This window comes from Phallusia mammillata, chromosome 4, assembly GCF_965637545.1.
Source record: "Phallusia mammillata chromosome 4, kaPhaMamm4.hap1.1, whole genome shotgun sequence".
Taxonomy (NCBI): Eukaryota; Metazoa; Chordata; class Ascidiacea; order Phlebobranchia; family Ascidiidae; genus Phallusia; species Phallusia mammillata.
In genome coordinates, this window is record NC_137255.1 from 26,247,025 (window position 1) to 26,273,438 (window position 26,414).

Consider the following 26,414-nt stretch of genomic DNA (forward strand, 5'->3'; position numbering starts at 1 on the left):
AAAAATAGCTGATTCAGCAAATCAAACATTCGGTACATCTTTACTGTAAACATTGCGAGATCGCTTTTTATGTATATTGTGCTGACTTAGTGGTGTGAATTTGCGCTGTACAGTTGTGAGGAAATTGCAGTTTAACACCACGAAAAAATCAACGTTAGTTTGTGTCCCGGTTTACTTATGGGAAATTCGTCATTTATGATTCATGTATATATTGTTAAGCAACCTTTGTTTTGGAAAGTTGCAAACTTTCGATAAGGAAGAGGGAAAAGGTTTCAGCCTATTCATCAGTATCCAATGGAGTTACCCTGCGTTCCGCGTGATATTGCATTTTATCGACTCTATTGAAGTAACGGTTTGTTGGCGGAATGACTTATGAACGCTTTTTCCTGCTTTCGTGCATTGAAACAATGATTTATAGATTTTTTTCCTTAAAACGCCAACTATATTGGAACCTATAGAAAACTTCTTCAGAATATATTTTTTCGCCGCATGGTCATTTTGTTTGCTTAGTAAATTTGTTACCAAATCCATAAAGGCAAAACTCTCAATTTTAGAACAACATTTTTATGAACAAATTTGCGGCCATTTTTTTAAATCATCTTGAGTCGCAACCACGTCGACTCAAATTTCGACGTCCGGTCGATATCCTTCTGCATTTATTATATTCCTACTTCTATTGAACGTTTTTTCAGTAAATAATAAGACTAAACTTTGCGGGTTAAATTTGGACGTTGTTTTGACATGTACATTGCTTTGAAATACGGTTAAAGTGGAATTGCAAGTTATTGAACATTGTTATTCGTCGTATGGATGTCAAAATTTAATAGTACTTACGATGGTCAATTTGTTTTGACGTTCATATTAGGTCACGTACTGCGCGTCGTAAAACAGTCTTAATTAGTATAGGTAAAACCTGATAATAATCGACGTCTTGAACGTAGAAATTGTGTAGGGTAATGTGTAGGTTAAAAAAACGTCTCAAACGTAGAAATTGTGTAAACAGCATGTAGGGTAAGCAATGGTGGTGAAATGGCCAAATCCTTGTTTCGTATGCCGCCAACGTTAAAAAGAACAAGCGCAAACCATGCAACGTGCATTCTAACCGCAAGAGAAGGAAGTCAAAGCTCATTAAGGCAACCCGACACCTCATTATGTCGACCAAAAACCACTTTGGTACCAGAAACACAAATACTGTAACCTGCGTAAGGACTTTAGGATTTAAAATTAATTCATCATCACATTTTCGTTATTAAGCAAGCTAAATCCTCGAAAGTATTTGCGCGACATAACGCTGTAACAAAACAAACAATGTGCAAGAAGTAAATCCCAAGAAACAAGAACATACTGCGTAAAAATACATATCAAACACAAAGTGTCAAGTGCAAAGTCATTTGTGGGTTTCATTTATTCACTGCACCAAAATGAACTTTAAGTTTAAATTTTCATTATTGCCTTTCTAAACGGTTTCTTTTGTGGCTGTGTTTAAATGAAAATAACGAAGCAACAACTATATTTTATGTTGGTGTTTAAATTTGTATGTGAGACCATTGTAGGCGAGAAGATCATATACAATTGGTTGCAAAGCTTTGAGATTTTAAAAGGCCAATGTATTTTCAGCGAGAATGCTTGAAACTCGGCTGAAACCAGATATTTTTGCAAAACAAAGCTTGAATCAGACCCAAAGTTGGTAAAAATGTGGCAATCATTATTCCAAGTGTGAATTCGAAACCGTTTAATTTAAACTCGAGTCCGAAACAAATGGCCGGAAAAGGCCCTGCCCTATTTCCAACTCCAACGTAAACGTTTTGGCTTGGTTGGAGTGATTTTGTACCAAAAAGGAAATCTTAAATTTTTATGCTTTACAACAGACTCATTGGCAATTTGCGAACTAAGCTTAAATGACGCCAATCACATCATATATTTTTCATTAATCATCATTATATTATACCATGCAACTAAGTTATTAGAACTAATGTAGCAACAATTTTGATAGTTACCACAAGTTACAACAACATGTTCCAAACTCAATAACAATGAAAGAAGTGTTCTGGCAAAACATTCTAATATCGATTGTTCACAACATAAAAATAATTAAATAATAACCCATTTAAACATATCAAATTTTTCTACTTGTAAGTTGAGTTAGCAGTAGGCAAATATGGCTCTATCAACTTTACTTCAAATTAGTTGCCTTGATAATAGTAGTAACAAAAAAACATTACATTTGCTGCATCATCTGGTCCAAAACAATCGCACAACTGTGACCAAACCGTTAGACCTCAATCGCATGTACTACACACAAAAAGATGTTGAAAGGACGTTTCATAAAATGTTGGTTCCCAGTGCTACTGCAGCATAAAAATTGCAGGGCGCGTAATACTCGGCAAAACAAAAATACATTTTCAGTTATATATTGACTTACACGGACAAAATAATCGCTTTTATACACGCCATGGTAAAAGCATCATTTTATTCACGCCATGGTAAAAGCATCATTTTATTCACGCCATGGTAAAAGCATCATTTTATTCACGCCATGGTAAAAGCATCATGACATGCCGGTGTTTGCCAATTAAACTTTACATAGAACTCGTGTTTCTCAGTGATATTCTAGTAAGAAAATTTCACTGGGCAAAAAAAACGGCAGATTAAAAATGTTTTTGTCTCTTTTTAAGCCTTTGTTGACAAACAAAACAACAGGTAAACAAGTGGTTGCAAAAAGACCTTATAAATGTGCAAAATGGAATTCACTGTTATATAATAATGGCTTACCTTGTCTTCGTAAATGGCGCACTTCTTTAGATCTCGACTCGTTATACAAAAAAAACGAACCGAATAGTATTTATAATAATCAAATCTAGAACAGCGTAGAATAAGCCAGTATATACACAGCTCTCGTTATGGAACGGACATATCAACTTATATATCGAAAATCCAAAGATTAAGTACACCTAGATTCAAAATACGCCCTAGCAAGTTTAGGCGTCTATATTAACCTTGCCAAACAATCGAATTGGTTTAAAAATTCTTACCAACTTAACTTTGGAAACAAACCTTCGCAAGAACATTGGTTATGACTTGAAACACTACAGCACCTTATGTTATACGCGGCATCGGTCGTCTATCTAAAAACGCGTACCTCATTGCTGACTATGTCATCGTATACAAAACTGAAGAAAATTCAACTGTAGCGATTACTACACAACCAAGCTCGCACAAATTCTGTACCAACAGGAGAACCGAACAAACGAATGAAGCAACGATTATCAAGGCGCCAACGATTTGGCTAATTGCAATTAAAGAGGAAGGCGTTCTGTTGAGCTAAAGGGCAATTCACTAATTAAAACAAGTTCCTAAAAACTATTAGGTAAAATACCGAAAGAAATTATAAGAGGTCAGAGTAAACAGCAGTTGAAATGATCAACTAGGCATAATCTAGTTAAAGTATATCATAGGAAGTACCTTATAAAAAAGTAATTGTCAACTTTAATTAGAATTAACCGCCATGTAAAAAAATATTTGTACATTTTTTCACTGGTTTGCAACAATAATAAATCGTTGATCCCAATACTTGTGACAGAAATAACAATAGTAAATCAAACTAATAAATCACAAAAGTTTTCCTTGCCAGGAAACAACTATACCACAGAAGTATCAAGTACTCATTTCTTCCTAAATACAACAAATCCAAAATACAAAAGAACTGTAAAACATTTGTGCTAAAAACGCTGAAAAGAATTTGTTACAACATGTGTTAAGAATCTGACATCAAGGCTTACACCCTGCAGCCACCATTAAATCAACTGCACACAAATAGGCAAACGTAACTATACTATTTTACTACTATTTTATACTACTATTACTACTATTTAAAAAAAAATCTTATAGGGAAAAAGGCATCTGGCAGTAAGTGCCCGGGCAGCAGGTTGGTAATCGCTGGCAAAAGGTGACTGCAAGAAACGCGGCAAGTTTTGCAGCAGGAGAGCAAACACATTCACCTATCAATAACTAATTGGGCACACAGAAAGCCGAATTTTTGAGTGTTTTGTTGTTGGTGAATAGCATCATATTTATAGCGAAGCTTAACAGCGGCAATCTGGTCTGCAGGAAAATGCAAGGAAGTAGACGAAACCCAACGACAACAATCTAATTAAGGAAAACATGAATAAAAAAAATTTTTGGGTCTGCAAAAACATTGTGATTTTTATGCTTGCTTATGTTGACCACTTTTGCTAAGCAGTCTTCAGTTTAAATAACAAAATAAACTTTTTGAACTCAGAAAATGTTTGACGGAAAGCCTATTACTCGCGATTGGCGACTGATAGCAGTTTGCTGCTCGTTGAAGTCCAATTGCATGATATGACTTTCGAGTTCGTTGCCGTACTGCATTGGTTCCCAACCAAAAATTGAATCTGATATGCTTTAGGGGTTAATAGAAAAAAGCAAAAATGTTTCAAACATATAGAATTGTTGTCGATGAAACTGTTTTATCAAACTTATAAACTTTATCTTTAAAATCTGCCGAATTTTAAACATGAAAAAACGGTTAAGAAGCTTAGCAGACTGCGCTTTAGTTCCATCAAGCGGTAAAACTTGAATGCAAATGAGGTCACGCCTCGTGATCAGCTTTGCGGCGGCGGCGGCGGCGGCGGCGTTACGCATCACGACGTACGCGGATGTGAAAACGCACTCAAGTGCGTCAAGTAGCGCCTATATTTTGGACTCATCGTGATTTTGCCTTTGGAAGCCAAACCAAAAAAATCCAGTCATTTTGGCTTAATTATTAAAATTGCAGATTAAACTGTTACACTTACAATTTGAAACACACGGTAAATGTAAGCAACTTAAAAATACATTTCAAACACAACACTGAATGAAATAATAATAGTTTAACGAAATGAAAGACAAAAACAAGCACATGGTAGTGCGAACAAGTCCACTGCAAAGAAAATTGTGTGACAAACTATATCCGTAATCGCTTTGAATATCGTAACTGAACATTACTGACACGACTTCATGTTTATATCTCCCTACTGACACCAAGCGACAGAAATGTGTAATTGATAAAAGTGGAAAGCAAAGGCAAAATATGCGTACTTTACGTGACTGTTTTTGATAAAGCGAGAGTTTTACGTCCAAAAATGTAAGTTGTTCGACGATATTATTATGCATGCAAAGATAGCAATCTATACATGTCCGTCGCCTGAAATGTTCTTTTCCTTTTTTGAAGCAAAACTGTTAAATTAACACGCACACACATATGTTCAAACAAACATCAACATGGTTACTGTTCTAAAATATAACCCCACAATATGAACTTACCGATGATCGTGGAGACAGTTGTAATTGCGTTTACTTTTCTTCGGTCAAGATGCAAGTAGGTTTGTGTATGTCTCAGGAATGCACACAGTTTGCTACCGAGCAAGATGTAACCAAACTTCCACCACGTTAACCAGCAACTGAAAAAGCAATTGATATTCTTACTAAAACACAACAATCACAATTCCAATTAAAACAATACCACATAATTGCCACTTTTTCGTAATACAAAGCCATACAGCAAACGACAATGAAATATTATGTTTCTGTCTACTGGGGTTGAAATTTAGGACAATAACTAAAATTTGTCAGCAAAATGTGTTTCGAATAATCGAAACATTTTGTTTTGGGTCGTTATATCTGCATGGCAGCCTACTGCTTTGAATAAAATGTTTATTTGTATTTTTCTCTTTTTACACATTTCAGAAGTGAACTGAACAAAAGATAAAAAAATAACTTGAACTAATGCAAAAATATGACACATACCTAAACCACGAATACATTGATATGCAACAAAATTATAATTAGCTCAGTGCTATGTGACAAACACCCAAAGCGCCTCTGTGTTTCTCTTTACCTTCCATTAAATAGATGCAACTAAATAAGTGTGATGCGAACAGCAGGTGGAGCCAGAGATCATATCAGCAACACAGTGGCATAAATACATGCGCAGGATCATAGCAGAATCGGGTGGTAATGGAGGTTTCTGTTAAAAAGAGAGCATTGTTAACTAGCACGTTTGCAAACCTTAACAACCACAACACGACGTGCAATCTTCGAAATACAGGCACAAAGCAATTGAAAGCGGTTAACGACAAAACGAAAGCAAAACAATTACAAATTTTACGCTTGTAAAGATAGCAAAAAGTTTTAAGCAGTAATAAACGCCCTTTATACATAAAGGAGAGTTTCGCATCACAATCAAAACAAACTGAAACAAAAATTATACCTTTGAAGCACCGCATTGATTATTTGTAGCAGTAGTTGTGTTATCCGACATCATGTAAAAAAAAGCGTCTACCTTAATGAAAGTGCTCAAGATTTCGCGCAATTGAAACAGTTTGGGTAATGTTTAAACACTGAAGGTTTTGCGACCTCAAACAGTTTTATTGTAATCAGTGAAATAATGGGAAGAGTAATATAATAAATAAGGTTGACACTTTCTGTCCGAAAAACGATATGAATGAAGCGACAATGTTATTCCCGGGGTCACAATCTCGCCTCAGTAACATAATACAGAACTACAACGACAAAGCAATGAGAATTATAAACGCACAAATGCATGAGCGGTATTTATTTCAGAATAATAACATGAGTTGGTGGATCAAATTTTAAACTGACTACATATAACATGCTTGTTTAACATGCTTGTTCTTATTTTAAAATACTTTTGCCAGAAGAGCTCTATAGACTTGATACACTGTGAAATGTTTACACATATTCTAACAACAGTGTTAAGAGAGATTCATAGGCCAAACTTTGCCCCAGAAATAGTTTTGAATCGGGAAACTGGTTTAAGGGAAATAGTAATAATCTTTTGGTGCATGTAAACAAAACGCTCAAATACAACGGCTACTTGCTTTGATTCCATTCATTCACCCTTGAAGGGTCGCCTGGACTTTAACAGTGAATTATTGCCATCTTAATTGTTTTTATTGCTGTATACATAAAAGATGACTAATTGTTTTTGATGCTTACGACATAAGTGCACCACTTCGTGATCATGCTGTAGGCGAAATATATTTTAAACCCTAAAAATTTCTTGGCATTTAGTGTTTATTACAGGATCTTTCTCGTAAATAGTAGGCATCTTCGGAAGCGCTGTTGCTTCGTCAATAATTCTTAAAAAATTATTGTTTTGCATTTAAAAAGTTTAATTCACATGTTAACGGTTTTAAGCTGAATACAATAAAAAAGGCAACCAACCTGGCACTTATACAGTAAGTTATGGCTGATTACAGTAGTACGCACGGAAACAAAGCCACATACGGTATTTACGTTTACATAATAATACATATCGCACAATTTCATGCCAGTTTACCAAACGCAACATGACAATTCTCTGCAACGAAGCCAAGGGTGAGGCCAACATTTTATTCGGGTGCTGTGTTGTTTATCGAGACAATGTACAGAAAATTCACAATTACGCGTTTCGCATTCATACGAACTTTAGGCTTTTGTTCATGTTTCAAACCTTTTTTAGGTTTGCAAGGATATTCAAAAGCCGAATATAAGCTTGAAAGCCACAGTATGGCTTGGTAAGAAAGAACACAAAAACTGACCATTCCTTTTCTTGCATTTCGTAAGAATGTAAACGTCGCACAGAAGACCGGCATCCAACTTAATTGACTCTCTGAGCACTGCAACAACTTTCATCGTGCCAGGTTTTCTTAAACATCATGGTCATGTCCAGTTTTTCACGCATATCACTGTATGCAATGCAACCAGGTGACATTTTTTTCACAAATGACCGGATAAGTTACCCTTAGTTATGTCAATTTGCATTACAGTGTAAGCATTTAACGAAAAAGTTTTTAAACTCAACAGTTTTCTAGAAGCATAACTATAATAAAACAATACACAGAAAAGACTGTGCAAAGTTGCGCAATTTATTACAATATTTAAAACATGCGTCCTTACCAAAATCAACAATTGACCTTAAAAAACAAATGTTCAATAATTTACGAAAATTAATCCTTCAGTTCTTATACAAACCACAAATGACGTTTACCTGCTTAAAAGTGTCTAGAGAAATCATTTTTGTGAATTTGCATTTACATGATGTGCTTATCTTCTCAGCTCAACATCACTCACACTAGTGGACTTGGTTTGAACTCATGACCTATTTGCTTGCCATGGGTCGAGTTGAAGTTGCAGGAATCTTTTAATTGACTGAATATTTGGTATATGTATTAAAATATGTACACAGCTTTAAGCAGTAAGTATATTGAGAAAACGTTTTTAGTTACCAGACTGGAAGTGGTGTTGAGGTGTTTTTAAGCAGGAAAATTGAGCAGTGAAGTCTGTAGTGATGTGTACTGAAACAAATAAAGCAAGCTGGTGTAGGCAATGTTGGGCCAGAAAAGCAATTCATTAGAAACTTACTCTTGATTCATCACTGATGTCAATGTAGGATCCTTATTAACAGTGACAACATGTGAAGGAAATCCATCACATTGGGTAAAGGTTTGAAGCAACATAATTTGTTTTCTAAACTTTGCATATGAAACACATCAAGGGAAAGAAGCAAGACCGTGGTACAAAGAACCCAGACATCACAGTCATTCTTCAACTGAAACAAATGAATTTCTTCAAACTAAATTTATACAGAATATGTTTTAATATTAAAGTTTCATGCTTTATTTTAAACATCACACCATGACCAAAATGGTGTTAGATTCTACATACAATGTTACTAAATAATAGAACTCTCATGTTACTTTCATTAAAACCAGAAGTAAATATTCTGTTAGTCACCAAATCATGGGAAAGTTTGTACAATGGATGTTTGTTCAATGATCTGCAAAATCCTATTAATAAATCACTATCACACATCCCTGGACAAGTGGACATGTTTCTTTTGCAAATCTATAAAGCACACAAAACAATGCCAAATCAGTAATGTCAACCAACAAAAAGCATTTAAACTTTAGAAATGACATGAGTAACCTGCAGACCAAATGCAACCCATTAAACTGTTTAGGTACAGTGCTTGCTGCATCTGTTGGTAACTTATTCAAATACAAGCATGGTTGGTGAACACAAAAGCAAAGTTACTTCAAGGTGTGGCCTGTAATCTAATCATGTTAATTGCTTTTGTGCTATTAGTAATCAAAGTTGCACAACCCTGGTCAGCAAAGTTTTGCATGTACCTTTAACATCATGTGCTTCTTCATACACAAGGGATTGTCAGCTGCTTTACAGGGTCTTATTTAACTAATTCTTGCCAGCATGTCCTTAATACCTAAATAAAGTCTAGATTCATACCAGTAATTTACACAATCCTCTAACCTGCTACACAAAAAAGGCCTTTCAGTCTGGTTTACAAGCCAAAAATGTAGCATAGGAGAATTAATCAAGACACAGGGCATGTCCAGCTGTACAAATATTTAAACATTCTTACATGTTAGCACAAACTTGCATCCTTGGATCATCCATAGTTATACCATACATGTAGTACACCTCAGACTTAAGGTACCAGCAAATATACAATGACAATTTTACCATTAGAAATAATTTTACCAAACTTTGCAATTTCACTTTCAAAAACTCCTTTCATAAAAACAAATTGTTTTTAATGCAAAATCCTCACATTTTATCTGTATACAAACAGCACTTGCCCTGTTAACTGATGCTTCATTATTATACAAGGTACTTTCAATTTTGAAAGGTGTACTGGACAATGCAATCTGTGAAGATGCAGCTTTCCTATTGTGAGAAGTTGACGGGGAAATCATGTCACACTTTCACCTTGTGTGGATTATTGTGTTTGCATGTTATGACATCGATACAAACGATGACTAAAGAACAAGTCTTATACCAGTAACGTGCACTATTGCGTTTGGTAAAGAAAGTACACCAGACCCGAGAACTGTTCCTGATTCTTGGATTAAAATCCAAACTCGCCTGTTGGCTAATTTTTTGAATTTTTGTGGGAAAGTCCCCAACTTAATTATTTTCACAACGTCACAATAAATCAATTTGCTTCAGCAGACAAATTTTGACATATTTTTCCATTATTCGAATTTAATTTGGTAATAATTGTTCAGTGTTCATGTTTTTGTTAAGTGCTTCACCGTATTGATCCTGCTTTTTGCATATCGAATGTTAACTGAAGTACTAAATTCTAGTAATAGCTAGTTTGTCTTGCACTCACTCACAACAGATCACCTTCCACTTTCACTCACAAACTAATAATACTGCGCTGTCTTTTAACAAACTGATGAACGCTGATATTGTGTCTCTATGTTTTTTTCGACTTAGTGACATGAACAAAACTGCCGCCTATGTTTTGACAAAAGCAATAAAGAACCCATCAATCACAAAAGCACTGGTATATCGTATCGTTAAGTTATACAAATAACCAGTAACCGACTGTGAATCAAAAGACCACCTGAGGCCACTTCTACTTATGGTTAAAATCATTTGCGTTTGCAACTGTCGGTGTGGTCAAATGAGACAAAGATTTTAACGAAAGTGATTTACCATAAAGTGAGCGATCGAACCGAATAGATTCTTCAAAAACAACTTCATTTAAGTCGAGTGGTGACGGTCAAGAGTAACACAAGATGAGAACAGTACAAATACACACAGAGGATCAGAGCAAAAGTGGCGATGAAAGCGATAGCCATTTGCACTGGGTTTCTCTAAAATACGCCAACTACTTATAAAGCGTATGAAACTTATGAAAATGTTAATAGGGCTTTTAGGATTTTGTAATTTCAAAAACATTACAATTTCTTCTCAGATATTTCTTTGGGGCTTGTATTATCACCTGCGTTTGAGGTGGCACGGAACACTGCCCGTTAACGCTTGTAAAGATATTACTTCCAAAAGAGGCATCTAATATTTAGTTAGAAGTTTATCGGCATCGAACTGAGGAAGCGCCGGGAGTCACAGATGAGCAAACATGGGTTCAGGAAGCACACGCAGTCTCTGTTTAAACGGTCACGTTAAGGCAAACCCTCCCAACAAACCCCAAAATTCGATGTTTAAACTTTAAACCCCATAATCTTCTACAATTTTGAATTAAACGAAACAATTAAAAACAGAATACAAGAAGCCGAACATAAATCTGAACCCACAGACTAAATGTTGACGTTCCAATTCATATAATGTTCACGAAACTAAGCGCTGACAATAGGAAGTGAAAAATGCACAGAAAACAGGTAAATATGATTAACATTACAACTATGTATCTCCAAGCTACTGTAACAGTAAAAAATCCCACACCATAACGAAATTGTCAAAACGTACAAGAATAAAATACAATTTTAAACGGTATAGAATCATTCATCGCTAACCTCAAGTTTAAAACCAATTCACAGCAATCAAAAACACAGCAACGTATTTCGTAGAACTTTGAAATAAAACAGATTTACAGCATTTCAACTTCAATAATTGACAATATCAAAAGCATACAAGCACAGAAAAATATTTACAAAATGTAACAAAGATTTACATTCAATTAAGGTTCGTTTAATAAATACAAGATACAATAAATAAATAGGACACAACAAATTGGCCAGAATGGACGAAATAACTAAAATTACATCAGAGATTGTTCGGAGTCGGTATGAGGTCGAATAATAATCGGCATTATGGCAAACGTATCAAGTAAAATTCTCAAAGCGCGATAATGTCAGAGCCAACATACTGACCAAAGATGTCGCCAGTGGTGGCGCTAGATAAACAGGGCTGTGGTGCTGAGAATGTTACTTTTTCGTGTAAGGCCTATAGATATAGACGGATATACTAGACACTAAAGTAAGAACTGTTCTGTAACAAATATAATTTATTGCTTTTATAAGAACTTCTGTGTCAACAAAAATATTGTAACACTGTCGCATCATAAGGAAATTTTGTAATCCTTTTTTACGTTTAGCATCGTGTCCAGCATAACCATGTTCGGCACTCATATCTGTCATGCACAAGAATCAGGTTTTGTAATCAACGCAACATTTAAGATTTTGTTTGGGTTTGCTAATCGTGAAAAGTTGTTATAATTTGAACAAAACTTTTCTGCGCCACTTTGAACTGATGAGATTCTTCCCTGCTTTTGTGAAGTTGTTTCCACAAACACGCAAAACGCTGATGTTGTGAACACATCGAGCCAATGACTCAGCACTTTCATCTGTCAGCTTGTTGTAAGACAGATCAAGACGTTCCATCTAAATAAAACAACTGCTAAGTAAACTCAATCGAGACATCAAAACAAAGAATTGCACAAAAAAAGTAATATTCTGCAGAATACACATAGATAAGTCGTTGAAACCAACATATTTTTTCCAGTTGCTTATTTATAAAACTAGCAAATTCAGTTGTGCATTATCTAAAATGTTGTGTTTTGCCTTCTATAGTTTATAACTTTGATGTTTGATGTTTTTTTCACGCTTATATCACGACTGACTCTGGGAGCCGCCATGTATACGTTTGAGAACTACGTTTATCATGTAGATTGGGCAGGAACTTGGCCTAATGGTCTGGCGCGCCTGACCCACATACAGACTCAAAAAAACTGATCGGGATTCGCCCCGGGAGAGTCCTGGGTTCAAACCTCTTGAAAAAAAATGTAGATCAGATTTAAGCTTCAGGTTTTACATTGACCACCTTGAGCTACATTGTGTCAAACAAAGTAGCAAAACGATTGAGTGAAAATATGAAACTTTTACATTTTACATTGTGTCGTTACACTGTCCCACTGTCGATGTGACAGGTTTTGCACTGCGTCACAGGGTGCTCGGATCAACAAAAATTTATAACATGGATCCACTTAATTTGCTGAACTTCGCACAGAAATACAAAACATGTCTGATTGTAAAATGTAATGTAAATAAACATCCTGCCATTCCGGGGATATAAAACCCGTTGCAGTAAGGCTGAAGTTTAATAGAGACTCAAATGAATATAAACTGTTTGTCATTAAGAGCTTTCCTGTAGTGCGAGCAATGCGTTTAAGTGCATTCGCATACTATAGTCGAAAGTAGATTTTGCACGTTTTATACCTTACTTTAGAGTATGCTGAGCAATGTGGAAATGTTTGTTTAGTTGCAGTACTAAAAACCGGTGCCTCTTATGTGAATGTTTATTTCGCTTTTCACAAGTTCAGGTTATAAGATTTGTGATACGTTTAAAAGGTTTGCTTGTATTATGAGGCAATCATTGGCTGACAAAGTATTTATCGCTTTCACTTTGTCCAATACTGCTGGTGTAATAATTGTTTTTGTGCCGTGTGTGAATAGTATCAGTGCTGGGATTCAGCCGGTTCGCACCGGTTCTATAGAACCGTCCCACGAAATTTCATGAGATCAGCGAACTGGTTAGCTTTCCTGGTTACTGTCAATGAACTTTTTGTAACAAACCGGCTGATATATATGACTTTTGTGATAGATAGAAGGACCGCAAATTAAACATAACAAATGCAACACGCGTGTTTGTTTACGTTTTTACTTTTTGTCGTGACACAGTTTAACAAAAAAGCAGAAAATAACAGTTCAAATTGTTCTATTATCAAATGCTGTTTTAGATGATATTTATCTGCAATAATTTTATTTCTCAACCGCCTGTCAGAATGAATCAAACCACCCCGCCTGTTTTTCTATTCTATTTTGTGTAATTACTGTTGGTGTTGATAAAAATAAAGTGGATAAGTGAATGCTTGATTGAGTTCGTTGCTTTATGTTTGTCGAGCATTGATATAACACACTGCGTCAACACACGGTTTACATTTTTAGCATGTATCGATTTTTCTCACAGAAACGTTTTGTTTTACTGTCCCACTGTCCACGTGACAAGTTTTAAATTGCGTCACAGGATTCTGGATCCAACCAAAATCCTTAACACGAATCCACTCGTTAAGCAATGTAGACAACTATTTATTTCCCTGCGTGTGTTAAACATTTTATTTTTGTCATATTCTGCCGTCTTTTGGAAAAACCTAGTAAGCGACATATTTTTCAAAATGCGTTTTTTCAGTGGAATGGTTACTTAATGTTGGCTAGTTTTCTGTGTTAAAATTTGGAATTTGAAAGATATATAGTTATTGATATATTTACGGTTAAAAAACCCTAGTAAGTGAAACACAACGCTAAAAGTATTTGGCAAAACCTAGTATTGCTGTTTGACCAATCATGACGGTCGAGTTCGTCACGTGACAACTTTTTTCTGACAGCTGCGTGTTGTCGCCTTGTTTACATATCTATTGGCGTTGTGATTTAGTTTTGTTTGCTATTAAGTAAATACCGGTATTTTAAGTTTGTTTAGCTGTAACTATACCATCCAGTTTCAGTGTTTGTTTAATATGGCTACTACAAGAGGAAAACTAATCTTGGCCCTTCAAAGAAAAACAAAGAATGAAGCTCCAGTTTCCAGGTAGTTTGGATTAAGAAACTTGCTTGCCAGGTTACACTTCTGAAGGCATTAAGGTAGAAATTTAAGTTGAGATGAGAAACACATTGTTAATGTCCAAGAGAATAAAAGTTTGAAATATTATAGTTCATGTAAGTACACTTTGATTTCAGCATCATAGCCATAAGCAAAAAATAACACATAGATTTGGCTCAGAATCAGACTAAGAAACAGATTATTGTGCTGAAATTAAAACCGCAAGTGTGGATGATATTAATCATAACGTGAGTAGTTGTTGTCATTTGTAGTCTTATCTGACATGACTACTGAGCATCATTTAACTCATCAAATGATCAGGATTCAAAACTATTTCAGCTCCAAAATGACAGTTCTTGGTTAGGAAGAATTGTGCCACTGGACCAAGATTCAGATAGTTTAACCAAAGAAAATCCATATGTTATAATTTCATCTAAGCTTGAAAGTTTACATGCTGAACCTATTAAAGGTATTTTTCTTTCACGCTTGAAACCTTGCATGATGTTAATTTATGTTGTTAAAGGTTAATGATGATTTTTAGCTTATAAAATATAAATGTTCACAAACAGATAAACATAATTGTTTAAGTTTGCTCATCTCAAAGTTAACCATTCCAATGTTTTATTAATATTGATAAGTTTTCATGTCTAAAAATATTATAAAAACTGCTGGTCGCAGGACTTTGCTGGAAGAAGGAAATATATGAAGGGCACTATTCATAAAACTGCAATGTTGGAGCAAAGATATCCTGCTGCTGTCTGAACTGCCTGGTTGCTGTGGTGCCAAGCTCACAGTTTGCAAAGTGTTTTATATAAACAAATTTGGGAATAAAAACTGATTGTTTATAACTGAACATACGAAATGGTGCAAATCTGGATTGATAGTGTATTTTTCCTCTCTTTTTGACTAGTTTTGTAAATATATGACAATTTAACAATGAAAAAAGAATATTGACAAAACCTTTTTAAGGCAAACAAGCCTTTTTTCCAAAATTACTGAAAGCTGCATGGAGCTTTATTCTTTTTTTTCTTTCTTTAAAAGGTCCAAGATTAACTTTCCTTGTGTGGTAGCCATATTAAACAAACAATGAAACTAGATTTTGTAGTTTAACAAACTATATTTACCAGTTTTGCGACAACATGCTGTTGTAAGAAAAAATGACATGTGTTTAGTAAATCTGTAAATAAAACATACATAAAGAAGCTACCTTTCTAGATGTTATATGTTTTTATTTGTTATGTAAAAGCATCTTTTTGGGTGCCAATCAATTGATGGTTAAACTGCTTGATGTTTTCATGTTAGACTTTTGTAGCATGGTAAGTTAACCACATCAAGAACTCACAAAAGTTTATGACATGTTTTGTAAAAGTATCTTTGCCATGTGCTTGTGTTGTTGTTGAACAAATATACTTTTTATTGGTCCTCAGCACTAGCATGTTGCTATTGCTAATAAAAGGTTTTTGACTGAACATTTGTACTCCAGCATTCTTCAAACAGCTTGAAAATTGGTGACTTAAATGTAATAACACAGTTTATGAAAAAAATAAAAAGCTTCTGTTTGATTTGTGAAGGTGATAAAGCAAAAAAAATCCATCTATTGTTCTGAGCCTAGACTTTTCCAAATTATATTTTAGTTAGTTTTGCATTTCTTATCCGGTAAAACCTAGTATATCGTTTTTTCATGGATAATAAACAAACTAACAATATGTCGTGAACTGTAGGTATGGCAAAAAATTTTTACTGTAACATGTTTGTGAAAAACACCAAACAGGTAGACAAAAAATATATTTTTGGATGCTAACCAACATCAAACGCGTTTTGTGCTTTTTCTCGAAAACTTGAAAATTGCAGTTACTAGGTTTTACCAAACGACGGCAGTATTGTATCTTACTGTGCAATGTAATTAATTTAATCAATTTGCTGGAAGAGAAAAGTACATACAATGTCACTTTGCGAAATGAAGTTTAATCGAGCCTAAGTTAAATGAATACAAATAGTTAGTCATTAAGGGCTTTCCTGTAGTGCGCGCAATGCGTTTGAAGACATTCGTATAGTCGAATGTGTAGGTTTTGTTTTTATTTATATCGTACTTTAAAGTTTGTTTAGTTGCAATACTGAATACCGGTGCTTTATGTGAATGACGCTTATCTCTAGATTAGTTTGTGGAGTGAACCGAAAGTCTTCTTTTGATTCTTTTGATTAAACAAAGGAGTAAAGCATGGCCCTAGTATGACAGTAGCTGGTATGAGAAGTTGTAAACCAAACAAAGTACGACAATAACTCATTGGTTACACAACTAAGTTAGTTTGCATAAAAACTCCGTTAATGACGTAAGTCAGTTTATCACGCAGGGTAAAACCAGTTACATTAAACAACTTAAACGATATAGGGCCCTCCGCTGAACGGGTCCTTTTTACTGTAAAACGAAAACCAATTCAATTGCCAACCTCCGTTTAAATCCCGTTTAACACTCACTTCTCAACAATAATACACAATTGAACAAAAAATGTAACTAGTTCCTATTTTCGGACACAAGTAAAGTTATTTAGAAATTTTAGCAAAATTACTAATACGTATGGACAGACCAACAAAAAGTGTTACAGGCACATTAACACTCTTTTCGTCGATATATAAAACAACTTAAAGGCAGCCACATGACATTGTATAGCATTTTGTCACAGTGCAAAATAAAGTAAAATCCTCAATTAAGGAAAGTACAATTGTGCAGCAGTGTGCAAAGGGTATTTTTTTATAAATTGTGACAGGATATTCCTCTTTTTCAACTACTAGAACGAAGTGTAAACAAGATGTACATTATTTAAGTACACTGGATTGAATCCCGCTGGGAATTTAATGGAGCTTGAAACAAGATAACACTTGCGTATTGGCGAACGCGGAGAACACTCACGATCTAATGTCAACCGTGAAGTTGCTTATGCAGCTTTTTGTCATTCTAAGTCGCTTAATATTTTTGCTTGTTTGATGCATTTGAGTTCACCAATCTGACGACGTGTGGTAAAAACTTTTTGTTGGCATGTGTTGATTCCAGCATTTTAACACATAAGCTTTTAGACTAGAGCCGATGGCTGGACGTATAGCGCGCCTATACATGAAACGAAATGTAAAGTGAGTGCTTGATTTGTAATGTTATGTTTATCCGTCATCGGGAAAGACAAACGCGATCTTTTTGGAGTGAAGTCCTTTTTTGCAGTCAAATAAGTTGGAAACAGACAAAATGTACCGCTGACAACGATAAAAGGTCATTTTAAATGTAAGCATTGTAGAAGGTGATTATAATCCTGTTATCAGTGGAAATAATCAATATTTGTTTCAAATTTAACATTTGAGCCGAATCTAATATGGTATCAAAGTACTCTGACCAAGTATTCACTGAAAATGGCAAACTAAATATCCTATATAATTGTTAACTTGCATGAATAAAAATTTCTTACAGGTTTTTTCAGTAGCAGTATAGAATCGGTGAGCAGTTTCACTCCTTCGCTTCCGATCTCACAACTCCACAGCACAAGCTCGTCAATATTGTGAAGACATCGAGCCAATGAAGATGCACCCAGATCACCGATCTTGTTTTCGGAAAGGTTGAGGCTATTCAGCTGATGTTAAAGGAAAATATTACATGTCAAATCGCCACAAACCAAAGGTGAGAAATCAGTAATGTGACGTTTCTTAGATTAATGCAGGGTAAGTTAATAAATATTTCTGTTAACCAGGGGTGGGTAATTAATATTGGAAAAGAGCCATCCAAAAGGCTGACATATGTTGGAGGGCCGAACCAACAAGAACTCAGTTGTGCTCAGAACTAATCTTATCCATTGCTTGCAATATTATTCTAAAATGTTACTCACTTCCTAACAATAATGCTCATCTAAAAAAATCAAAAAAAATGTATTTAGTTCCTATTTTTAGACACTAAAAAAGTTGCTGAAAGATTTAAGCGAAACATGACATTGTATGGCATTTAAAGCAGTGCAAAATAAAGTAAAATCCTCCAACGATGTAGTTAAGTTGTGCAGCAGTGTGCATAGGTTGTTTTTACAAGTTGCGCATGCAGTATTAAGATATTCCTCTTATTTATCGTTGGTTAGTGTAACAAATGTACTAAATACTAGAACAAACTGTAAACAAGATGTACAATTATTAAATGTACTGGATTGAATCCCGCTTGGATTTTAATGGAGCCTGATATAAGATGCCATAAACGACACTGGCGTATTGGCGAACGCCAAAAACACTCAACGACCTGGGGTCAACTGTGAAGGTGTTAATGCTGTTTTGTCATTTTTAAGTCGCTTAATGTTTTTTGCTCGTTTGATGCATGTGAGTTGACCAATCTGACGATATGTGGTAAAAACTTTTTATTGGCATGTGTTGACTCCAGCATTTTAACACGTAAGCATTCTGATTAGAGCCGATGGCTGAACGTATAGCGCGTTTTAAACGTGAAACAAAAAAAAACACAAAAAGTGAAGTGACTACTCGATTTGTAATGTTATGTTTATCCTTCATCGGAAAAGACAAACGCGATCTTTATGGTGTGATGTGTAATTTATACACTTTCGACAAACAAACTGGAAAGAGACAAAATGTACCGCTGATAACAATTAAAGGTCATTTTAAATGTAAACTTTGCAGAAGATGATTATAACTTAATTCTGTTATCAGTGAAAATAATTAAATGTTTATTTCAAATTTAACACTTGAGGCGCATCCTATATACTATCAAAGTACTCTGATCCAAGTATTCACTGAAAATGGCAAACTAAATAGTTAAATAGTTTATATAATTGTTTACGTGCAGGAATAAAAAATTCTTACAGGTTTTTCCAATCGCAGTACAGAATCGCTGAGTTGTTTGACTCCTTCGCTTCCGACCTCGCATCCCCACAGCACAAGAACGTCGATTTTGTGAAGGCAGCGAGCCAACGAAGATAAACCGAGATCCCCGAACGCGTTGTAGGAGAGGACGAGTCTCTTCAGCTGATGTTAAAGCAAAATATCACATGTCAAATCGCTATAATCAAAGGTGGGAAATCAATAATGTGACGTTTGTTACATTAATGCAGGTTAAGTTCCTAAATATTTCTGTAAACCAGAGGTGGGTAATTAATATTGGAAAGAGCCACGCAAAAGACTGACTTATGTTGGAGGGCCGAACCAACAATAACTCAGTTCTGCTCAGAATTAATTTTTCCCATCGCTTGTAATATTACTCGAAAATGTCAAAACCGGAAATTTTTATTCAATTTTGCGAATTAAACTAGAATAGTGGTTTTCCTATATATTGCCGGTTTATATCACATATAACATTTACTATATTTATAATAGATATATATTTGGCACCTACATTTCATTGGGTCCCTATCATTTTCTTGGCACTTTATACCATAATTGTTTCTGCAAGTGTTACGGAATTATTTTGGTCACCTCGAAATTTAGAGAAAGTTGTTTGGGTGCGAGATCTTTAACGCTAAACCTTCCCAACTATCCCGATTGTATTCTAATACTCGAGGCTACCTCCCAAATTCGTAAAACGGTCCAAGACCTTGCACTAACGGCTTATCGCTAAAACCAATTGTTACAACGGTGACTTCGCTACTGGCCGAAAATAATATATATTGTAATTCATAAAATCTTTGAAAGGTACTGTTCGATCACGTTACGTCACAGCAATAACCACGTTGCACTACAGCAAAACACAATAACAGCACAACAGCACCAAATCAATCGCGCACACTTCACCGGGGCCAGGAGAGAACTGCCTCACCAAACACAAGAAGAAACGACGTCACATGCCTCTAGGAATGTGACCAATCACAACGCGTCACGAGAAATCACTGAAGCGGGAATGCGTTCGAAATGTTACCGGTGTAAAAGTACAAATAAAGATTTTAAAGTGAAAAGGGGTGAAAATGGAACACAAGAAAACAAAAGTGGAAAAACAAGAAGTGAAAGGAATAACTTGAAAATAAATATAGCTTCAACAAAACAAACAAACATTACGAAACAAAACAACTAACATATTAATAGGTAAATAAAGTTACAGTGAAAAGCAAGTGCAATAATTAAACATTAAATCAGCGTATATCAAACTAAATGAACACAGTGAAACACACATATATCAACAGATAAATAGAATTAAATCAAATGCAATAATGAAATAATAAATAAGCATATACCAAACTAAGTGAACACCGGTCCACGTTACACAAGCATAATCTAATGGGTCCCCACACATGTGAATATGCGATTTGGTAACAGTAAAAATACGGCACAATCATTGTTAAACGTGGTTTTCCTATATTTTCCATTTTACAGAAACTGTGCCATATTTACGCACCATTCATTATAATTGTAAGGGATATGTATTTGATGGTTAGCGTCGATTTTTTACGGTTTCATTTCCGTCAGCGATGATTGTCTCATGACGTACGAATGTTGTTAAATAAAGAATTGGCGCCGATCGCGGCAGGATGAGGCCTGTCGTTAACCGCCATACGACGCAAAACTGCGTGGTACAACAATTGCATAACTAACGTTTTTAAATGATCTACAAACATATCTTAATTGCACAGTGCAAAAAGACTGCCTGATAGCACGTCCAGTCATGCGGGAGGCCGAGATATTTGCTTTTCAGAGGGCAGGTTTGCGCTTTTCGCGCCCAATTGGGCTTTCTTTCGACATGGAGTTGCGCGTTGTTTTCACGAGATGAAAAATGAGTCCAATTATTTAAACTTTAACAAAGTTTCAACATTTTTTTCCTTAATAGTCCTTTGTTTGTTGAATTATAATTTTTAATCCGCACATAGCGTTCCCTGTTAATTTCACAGCAATAAACATTTGTTTTGCAATATTGAAGTACACCTCAAAAGGCAAAGGTTTTGAATTATTAGATTGATGGGTTACAGCAGTGTTACCCAACCTTTCTTGGTTATGTGTTTTTGAACAGGACCAAAAAATGTGCGACCCCCAAGTGGCTAATTCACTACCAATCCCAGCACACGCTGTATCCAGGCATAGAATAAATAACTAATATTGGTAATTATATTCAATAAATCAGTAAAATGTGACTGAACACTGTCTTAACAAAACATTGCAAAAGTGGTTGACTCCGCTCCTAAACATACAAATGGCACCCCAAGGAAAAAAATAAAAAATAAAACACTAAATGCGTATCCTGTATGTAATAAAAATAGTATTACCCACGCAATAACTCAAAATTGTAACTAAAACTTTCTTGTAATTTTTTACATACATAGGATGAGTTACTTACAGGCGTTTTCAGCTGCAGTACATTATCGCAGAGTTGTCTGACTCCTTTGCTTCCGATTCCACATTTCCGCAGCACCAGCTTTTCGATTTTATGAAGGCAACGGGACAACAAAGATGCACCCAGATCACCGATCTTGTTTTCGGAGAGGTCGAGTTCCTTCAGCTAATATTGTATTAAAACAAACACATGTTAACACATAACAAAGCAGACAGAAACATCATAAATGTCACAGTGGACATTCCTGGCATTCAAACAGTGGGTGCTTCCATTTATCTTTTAAATAATTTGTAATGTGGTTAACAAGCCATAGCTGACATTATCTTATGCAACACACATTGAAATAAAACGCATTACTACAAGTCAAAACTTGCATGCGCATATTTTTTGCAATACAAGTCGACATTTTAAGTCGTTATATTGAAAACATCGTAAAATTTGGAATCAGAATTTTTTTGTTAACAAATGGCAATTTAGTTCGTGTTTAATGCCAACATTAGCTGTCCACAAGGTCGTGCATTACACACAAAATAACTTTATCTACTTCTTAAAATAAAGCATGAAAGTCATATCAATCGCATGGCAAAGTAGTTTTCCACTCTTTAACAAACAATGGCCTTTTGCCGACCAAAGCAGTTTCGTCCCTTGTATTATACCAAGAAAACATGTCATTAAACTGGTCAGCATTTATTTTCATTTTTAGGTGTTGGCAGCACCACAATTAGTGATATTGCCTGATAGCAATTGCGGTAAATTGTGTTATTTTCGGTAATTATTTACAAGTACTTTTTGTTTACCCATTAAAATTAACTAGTTAGTTACATTCATTTAGTTTGAGCAAAATCATGTTGTTAACTTTTACATTCTCCTCATAAGAACATTGTCTTAGCAAGCGGAATTCAAATCACAGTAATACCGGGTTGGCGCTGTGTTGAAGCACGAAGGAAAGGTTTACGACGTCGTCAGGATAAAGACATGAACCTCCGAACTTGATTTTACCAGGAAGTAGAGAAGCAAAAGACGAAGCAATATCTGCATCATTTGTCTCATGAGCCCAGCTACACACTCGCTTCATCCGTGTTGTGCTCATTCCAGTCACGAATTTGGTCAGCCAGAACTTCTTGAGTGACCAATCTTTACTAGAACTTGCATCGACAAGATTTTCAAGACTATTGAAAACCCAAGAATCGCACATTCCGAAGACAAACTTGGAAACAACTTCCCATTTTTCCTCGGTTAGTTGTTTCTGCTGCTTTTTAAATTCCTTCCAGGGCATGATAACCATCATGTAAAAAGCGACAAAAAATTCCTGCCAGGTGAGGTGAGAAAAGTATCTTACTTTGTGTCCATCTAATATAGTCAGCTTGAGATTTACTTGCTTCGTTACTGATGTGGTGAGGAAGGCATCGGCTGTGGAAGATTTAATCCCAGCTTTTTTAAAGTTCTTGTCTTTAAATACCAATTTGTCTTTGAGAAATGCATCCCAAGCCATTTTGGCCAGTTTGTCCAATTCGCATCCCTGGCCCTGCAGATGATCTGTTGTTACGTATTGGCTACAAGTGAAAGCAAAAACTCGCGTGAGCGAAACAAACTGAATATCTCCATCGTAATTCACCAGGTAATTGAGGGTCAATATGAAATTGACTGGAACATAACAGTACGCAAATACATTAGGATTTTGAGACAGTTTTTGATGTATCCCTATATATTTTTCGCCACATAGCTGACGTCCGAGTTCATTCTGTGATGTTGGAGTCAAACCAAGTATCTGGACGATAAACTTGGGTCGGTATGAAGGATGGAGCTTGTATAGTTGAGATGGTCGTGACGTAAAAATCTTCGAGCACGTGGAAGCAAGTTTCCTCCCACCAAATACTTCAGGTAACTTTCTGCAGAATTCTTTCCATGTAATATTGGTTTTGAAACCAAACTGGAAAATGATCCAAAAGCTGCCTCATCTAAACCATCGAAAATGATCAAAACGTTAGGGTCACTGGAAATGGCAGCGAGTATGATTGTTGCCTCGTCAGGTGTGCAGTTCCAATCCGATAACATGGTGGAAATGAGAAACTGGAGAAATGCCATCTTAGCCTGGAAGTCAATTAGCCTGATTACAATGTAAAAGAAATATGATACTCTTCCACACAATTGTCCATCTAATGCTTGGAGGGCCCACTTTTTTGCTGACGTGGTTTTTCCTATTCCAGCTTGTCCAACCACACCAACTACATTTCCATGTTTTTCGATGTAATTTTGTTTTGCGTCCATTTCCTCTGCTTTGATCTGCTTCTCTGCATCTTGTTGTGCAATCTGTTTTGCACGAGGAAACAATTCTTCACTGGTAATGTCACTTTCTGGTGTTTTGTAAAGTTCCTCTTTGCGGTGATAATGTCCTTCTGCTAGAAACTCGTCAGCAATTTGTTGTGGTTTGTTGACCATGGCAACGGGGACGGGTTCTACGGCTCGATCTAAAAACTCAGCTAATGACGATCCTCCACTGGCGATGGCTTTGACTTCTCTCTTTAGTAGAGATTTCAGTTGTTTACCTAAACAAGATACATTCTGTGAAACACCATAGCATCACGCCAGTTTAAATTACGGTATTATCTCCTGTATATTTACTAATTTTGTATTTAAAACTAATACCATGAAACTTGCCCTCACATTTTTCATTTTCAGTGACTTGTGTTGTTTGCTGATTTTCGTTTGATAAAGCATGGGCTGCTGTGGATTGACTTGTCGCTGTCCTAGATTCTGTTGCTGTAGGACCTAGGGTTTCTTGTTTTGCATTCAGAGATAAAGTCGACTGCCTGCGGCATGTATGTGGTTGACGTAATGTGGACGGGGTTTCATCGAATGACTTTGGCGAGGTTTCTTCCTCCCAAGCAACTGGTGCTGGTGGTTGTGTTGAAGTGTGAGGTTGTTCATGTATATGCTGAACCGTTTGCCGTTGTTGAACAAAGGTGTAATAGTTGCGTTGATAAAGTTCTACTGGTGAGTTAAACACTGGTCCAGTTATGTGGGTGATTGTGTCTCCAAACTGTGGCGCCTCTGCTTTATCCTGCAAAACATACAAATGTTTCACATATGCACGAACTCTGTGTCTCTTATTACCTACAATATTGATAACTTTGTTCTCTTGATCGAATGGACAAATTTGAGCTGGAGGTGGTTGGGGTACAACATCTCTTGATTGTTCGGGTAGAGGGACAACCTCACCAGATTGTTGGGAACTTTGAGGCAGTCTTGTGTGAAGTTCACGCGCAACTGATTCTTGTGTCATGTTTGGACGGTCACGAGAATTTAGGGCAACAGTAGGATTAGAACTTTCATTTCGAGGTTGGTTTTCCATATTTCCAGACTTTCTTAGAAGCACAATAGTCAACTTTATAAAAAACTGCACTTCGTAAAAAAGTTTAAAGTTACATTAGTTGTCTATTATGAATAAATAGGACAGTATGTTATAGCGAAACCTCATACCTGTTGGTAAATAGAAAACCAACTTTGGACAACAAAAACAGCTCTACACATCTGGAGTAAGTTATCATTGTCGATCAAATGCTTTTGGTCATTAAAAACCAACTAAATTTTGCGATGTTAAGAGCGAAATTCTCTTTGCGAAAATTAATATCAAATCAAAAGAACAGTGTGAATGACGTCCGTACTTCACGAAAATACTTCAGTCAAAGTGAAAGCGCTCTCAATTCCTGGCACACCACCGGTTCACCATGTAGACGCGCCTGTTGAAACTAACATAGTAACCTCCCGATGCTAAAGTCCTTTAGATGATTTAGCAAGCCAATTTATACAGGTAATCTAATAATATAAAAATCAAACATGAATGAACATTAAGTCAGCGCAAGGCTTAATTACCGAAACTTGTTTGAATCAAATTCTCAAGTTAACTTTAAGCAAATTCGTCGGGAATCGGAATTTAGTCAAACGAGGCAACATATATCAACTTAAGTCGGAATCAACAACAAGGACTCTTTCTGAAGCGAACAAGGGTCAAGTTGGAGCCACCTTCTTAAACAAAGGTTTATCCAACAGAAATCACTGATGTGGAGCGCTACACCGATGTTTTCATCTATTCATTTGCATTGTTGTTAAGCAACTTGGGTCTACCGAAGCCAGTTTTAAACACCATAAAACTACGCGCTAATTGGTTTTGTATCCTTGAATATATCAGTTGTACCAGTCTTCTTGTTTGAAAAAAACTGTGCCAACACACATTCATTAGTTTAGGATGTCACCACCCGTTGTTTCAAAGAGTATACATTTCTTGACTTTCAATTTTAAGTCACATATTTGTCAACGTTTCTAAAGACATTACATGCGCGTAGGCTTAAAAGATTTCATTGGCGAAAATGATGATACAAATTTTTTAGAAATTAGTATTGTTTACAAATGCTGTTCGTCCCTGGTGTTCCATACACACAAATTAGTTAAAAATCTATCTATGTCCCCTCATCCACGTTAACACAGGTAGAGAAAAGTTGACACCGCACTTGTAGCGTGCGAACGTTGCATTTAACACAAAACCCGAGTGTCAAAAGTAGTTAAACACAACAATTGGCAAATTGCATAAATAAAAATCTTTAACTTTCTGCCATGACAACATGAAATAGACATTACTTTACCACTAAACAAGCTTTTAGCAGCCACAACATTTATAAATGTGTATTATAAGAACTGTCCAAAAATA

The 26,414-nt window shown here is 35.7% G+C and overlaps 1 protein-coding gene, 2 long non-coding RNA genes and 1 pseudogene across 4 annotated transcripts in view; 1 reads left to right on the top strand and 3 right to left on the bottom strand.

Annotated features, from left to right (window-relative positions):
* The window catches only part of LOC145223694 (ribonuclease inhibitor-like), a 5,716-nt gene extending 5,388 nt beyond the window's left edge, over window positions 1–328 (bottom strand). Inside the window, exon 1 of the mRNA XM_080090090.1 lies at window positions 305–328. Coding sequence (XP_079946216.1) covers window positions 305–328 — 24 coding nt within the window. The remainder of the gene's footprint in view (window positions 1–304) is intronic.
* Window positions 329–7,548: 7,220 nt separating this feature from the next.
* LOC145224841 (uncharacterized) lies at window positions 7,549–8,880 on the bottom strand. Its single transcript, XR_013859755.1, has 5 exons — window positions 8,797–8,880; window positions 8,425–8,611; window positions 8,289–8,357; window positions 8,051–8,211; window positions 7,549–7,748 (listed from the first exon to the last, which is right to left on the bottom strand). It is a non-coding gene; the product is annotated as an uncharacterized LOC145224841 (long non-coding RNA).
* A 2,719-nt stretch (window positions 8,881–11,599) lies between these two features.
* On the bottom strand, window positions 11,600–25,117 carry LOC145223695 (NACHT, LRR and PYD domains-containing protein 1-like; annotated as a pseudogene). Its single transcript, XR_013859496.1, has 7 exons — window positions 24,828–25,117; window positions 24,356–24,770; window positions 22,626–24,255; window positions 21,713–21,874; window positions 19,258–19,419; window positions 17,874–18,035; window positions 11,600–12,209 (listed from the first exon to the last, which is right to left on the bottom strand). The product of XR_013859496.1 is annotated as an NACHT, LRR and PYD domains-containing protein 1-like (transcript).
* Window positions 13,962–15,890, top strand: LOC145225283 (uncharacterized). The gene is made up of 2 exons (XR_013859844.1): window positions 13,962–14,890; window positions 15,100–15,890. It is a non-coding gene; the product is annotated as an uncharacterized LOC145225283 (long non-coding RNA).
* Window positions 25,118–26,414: the final 1,297 nt, after the last annotated feature.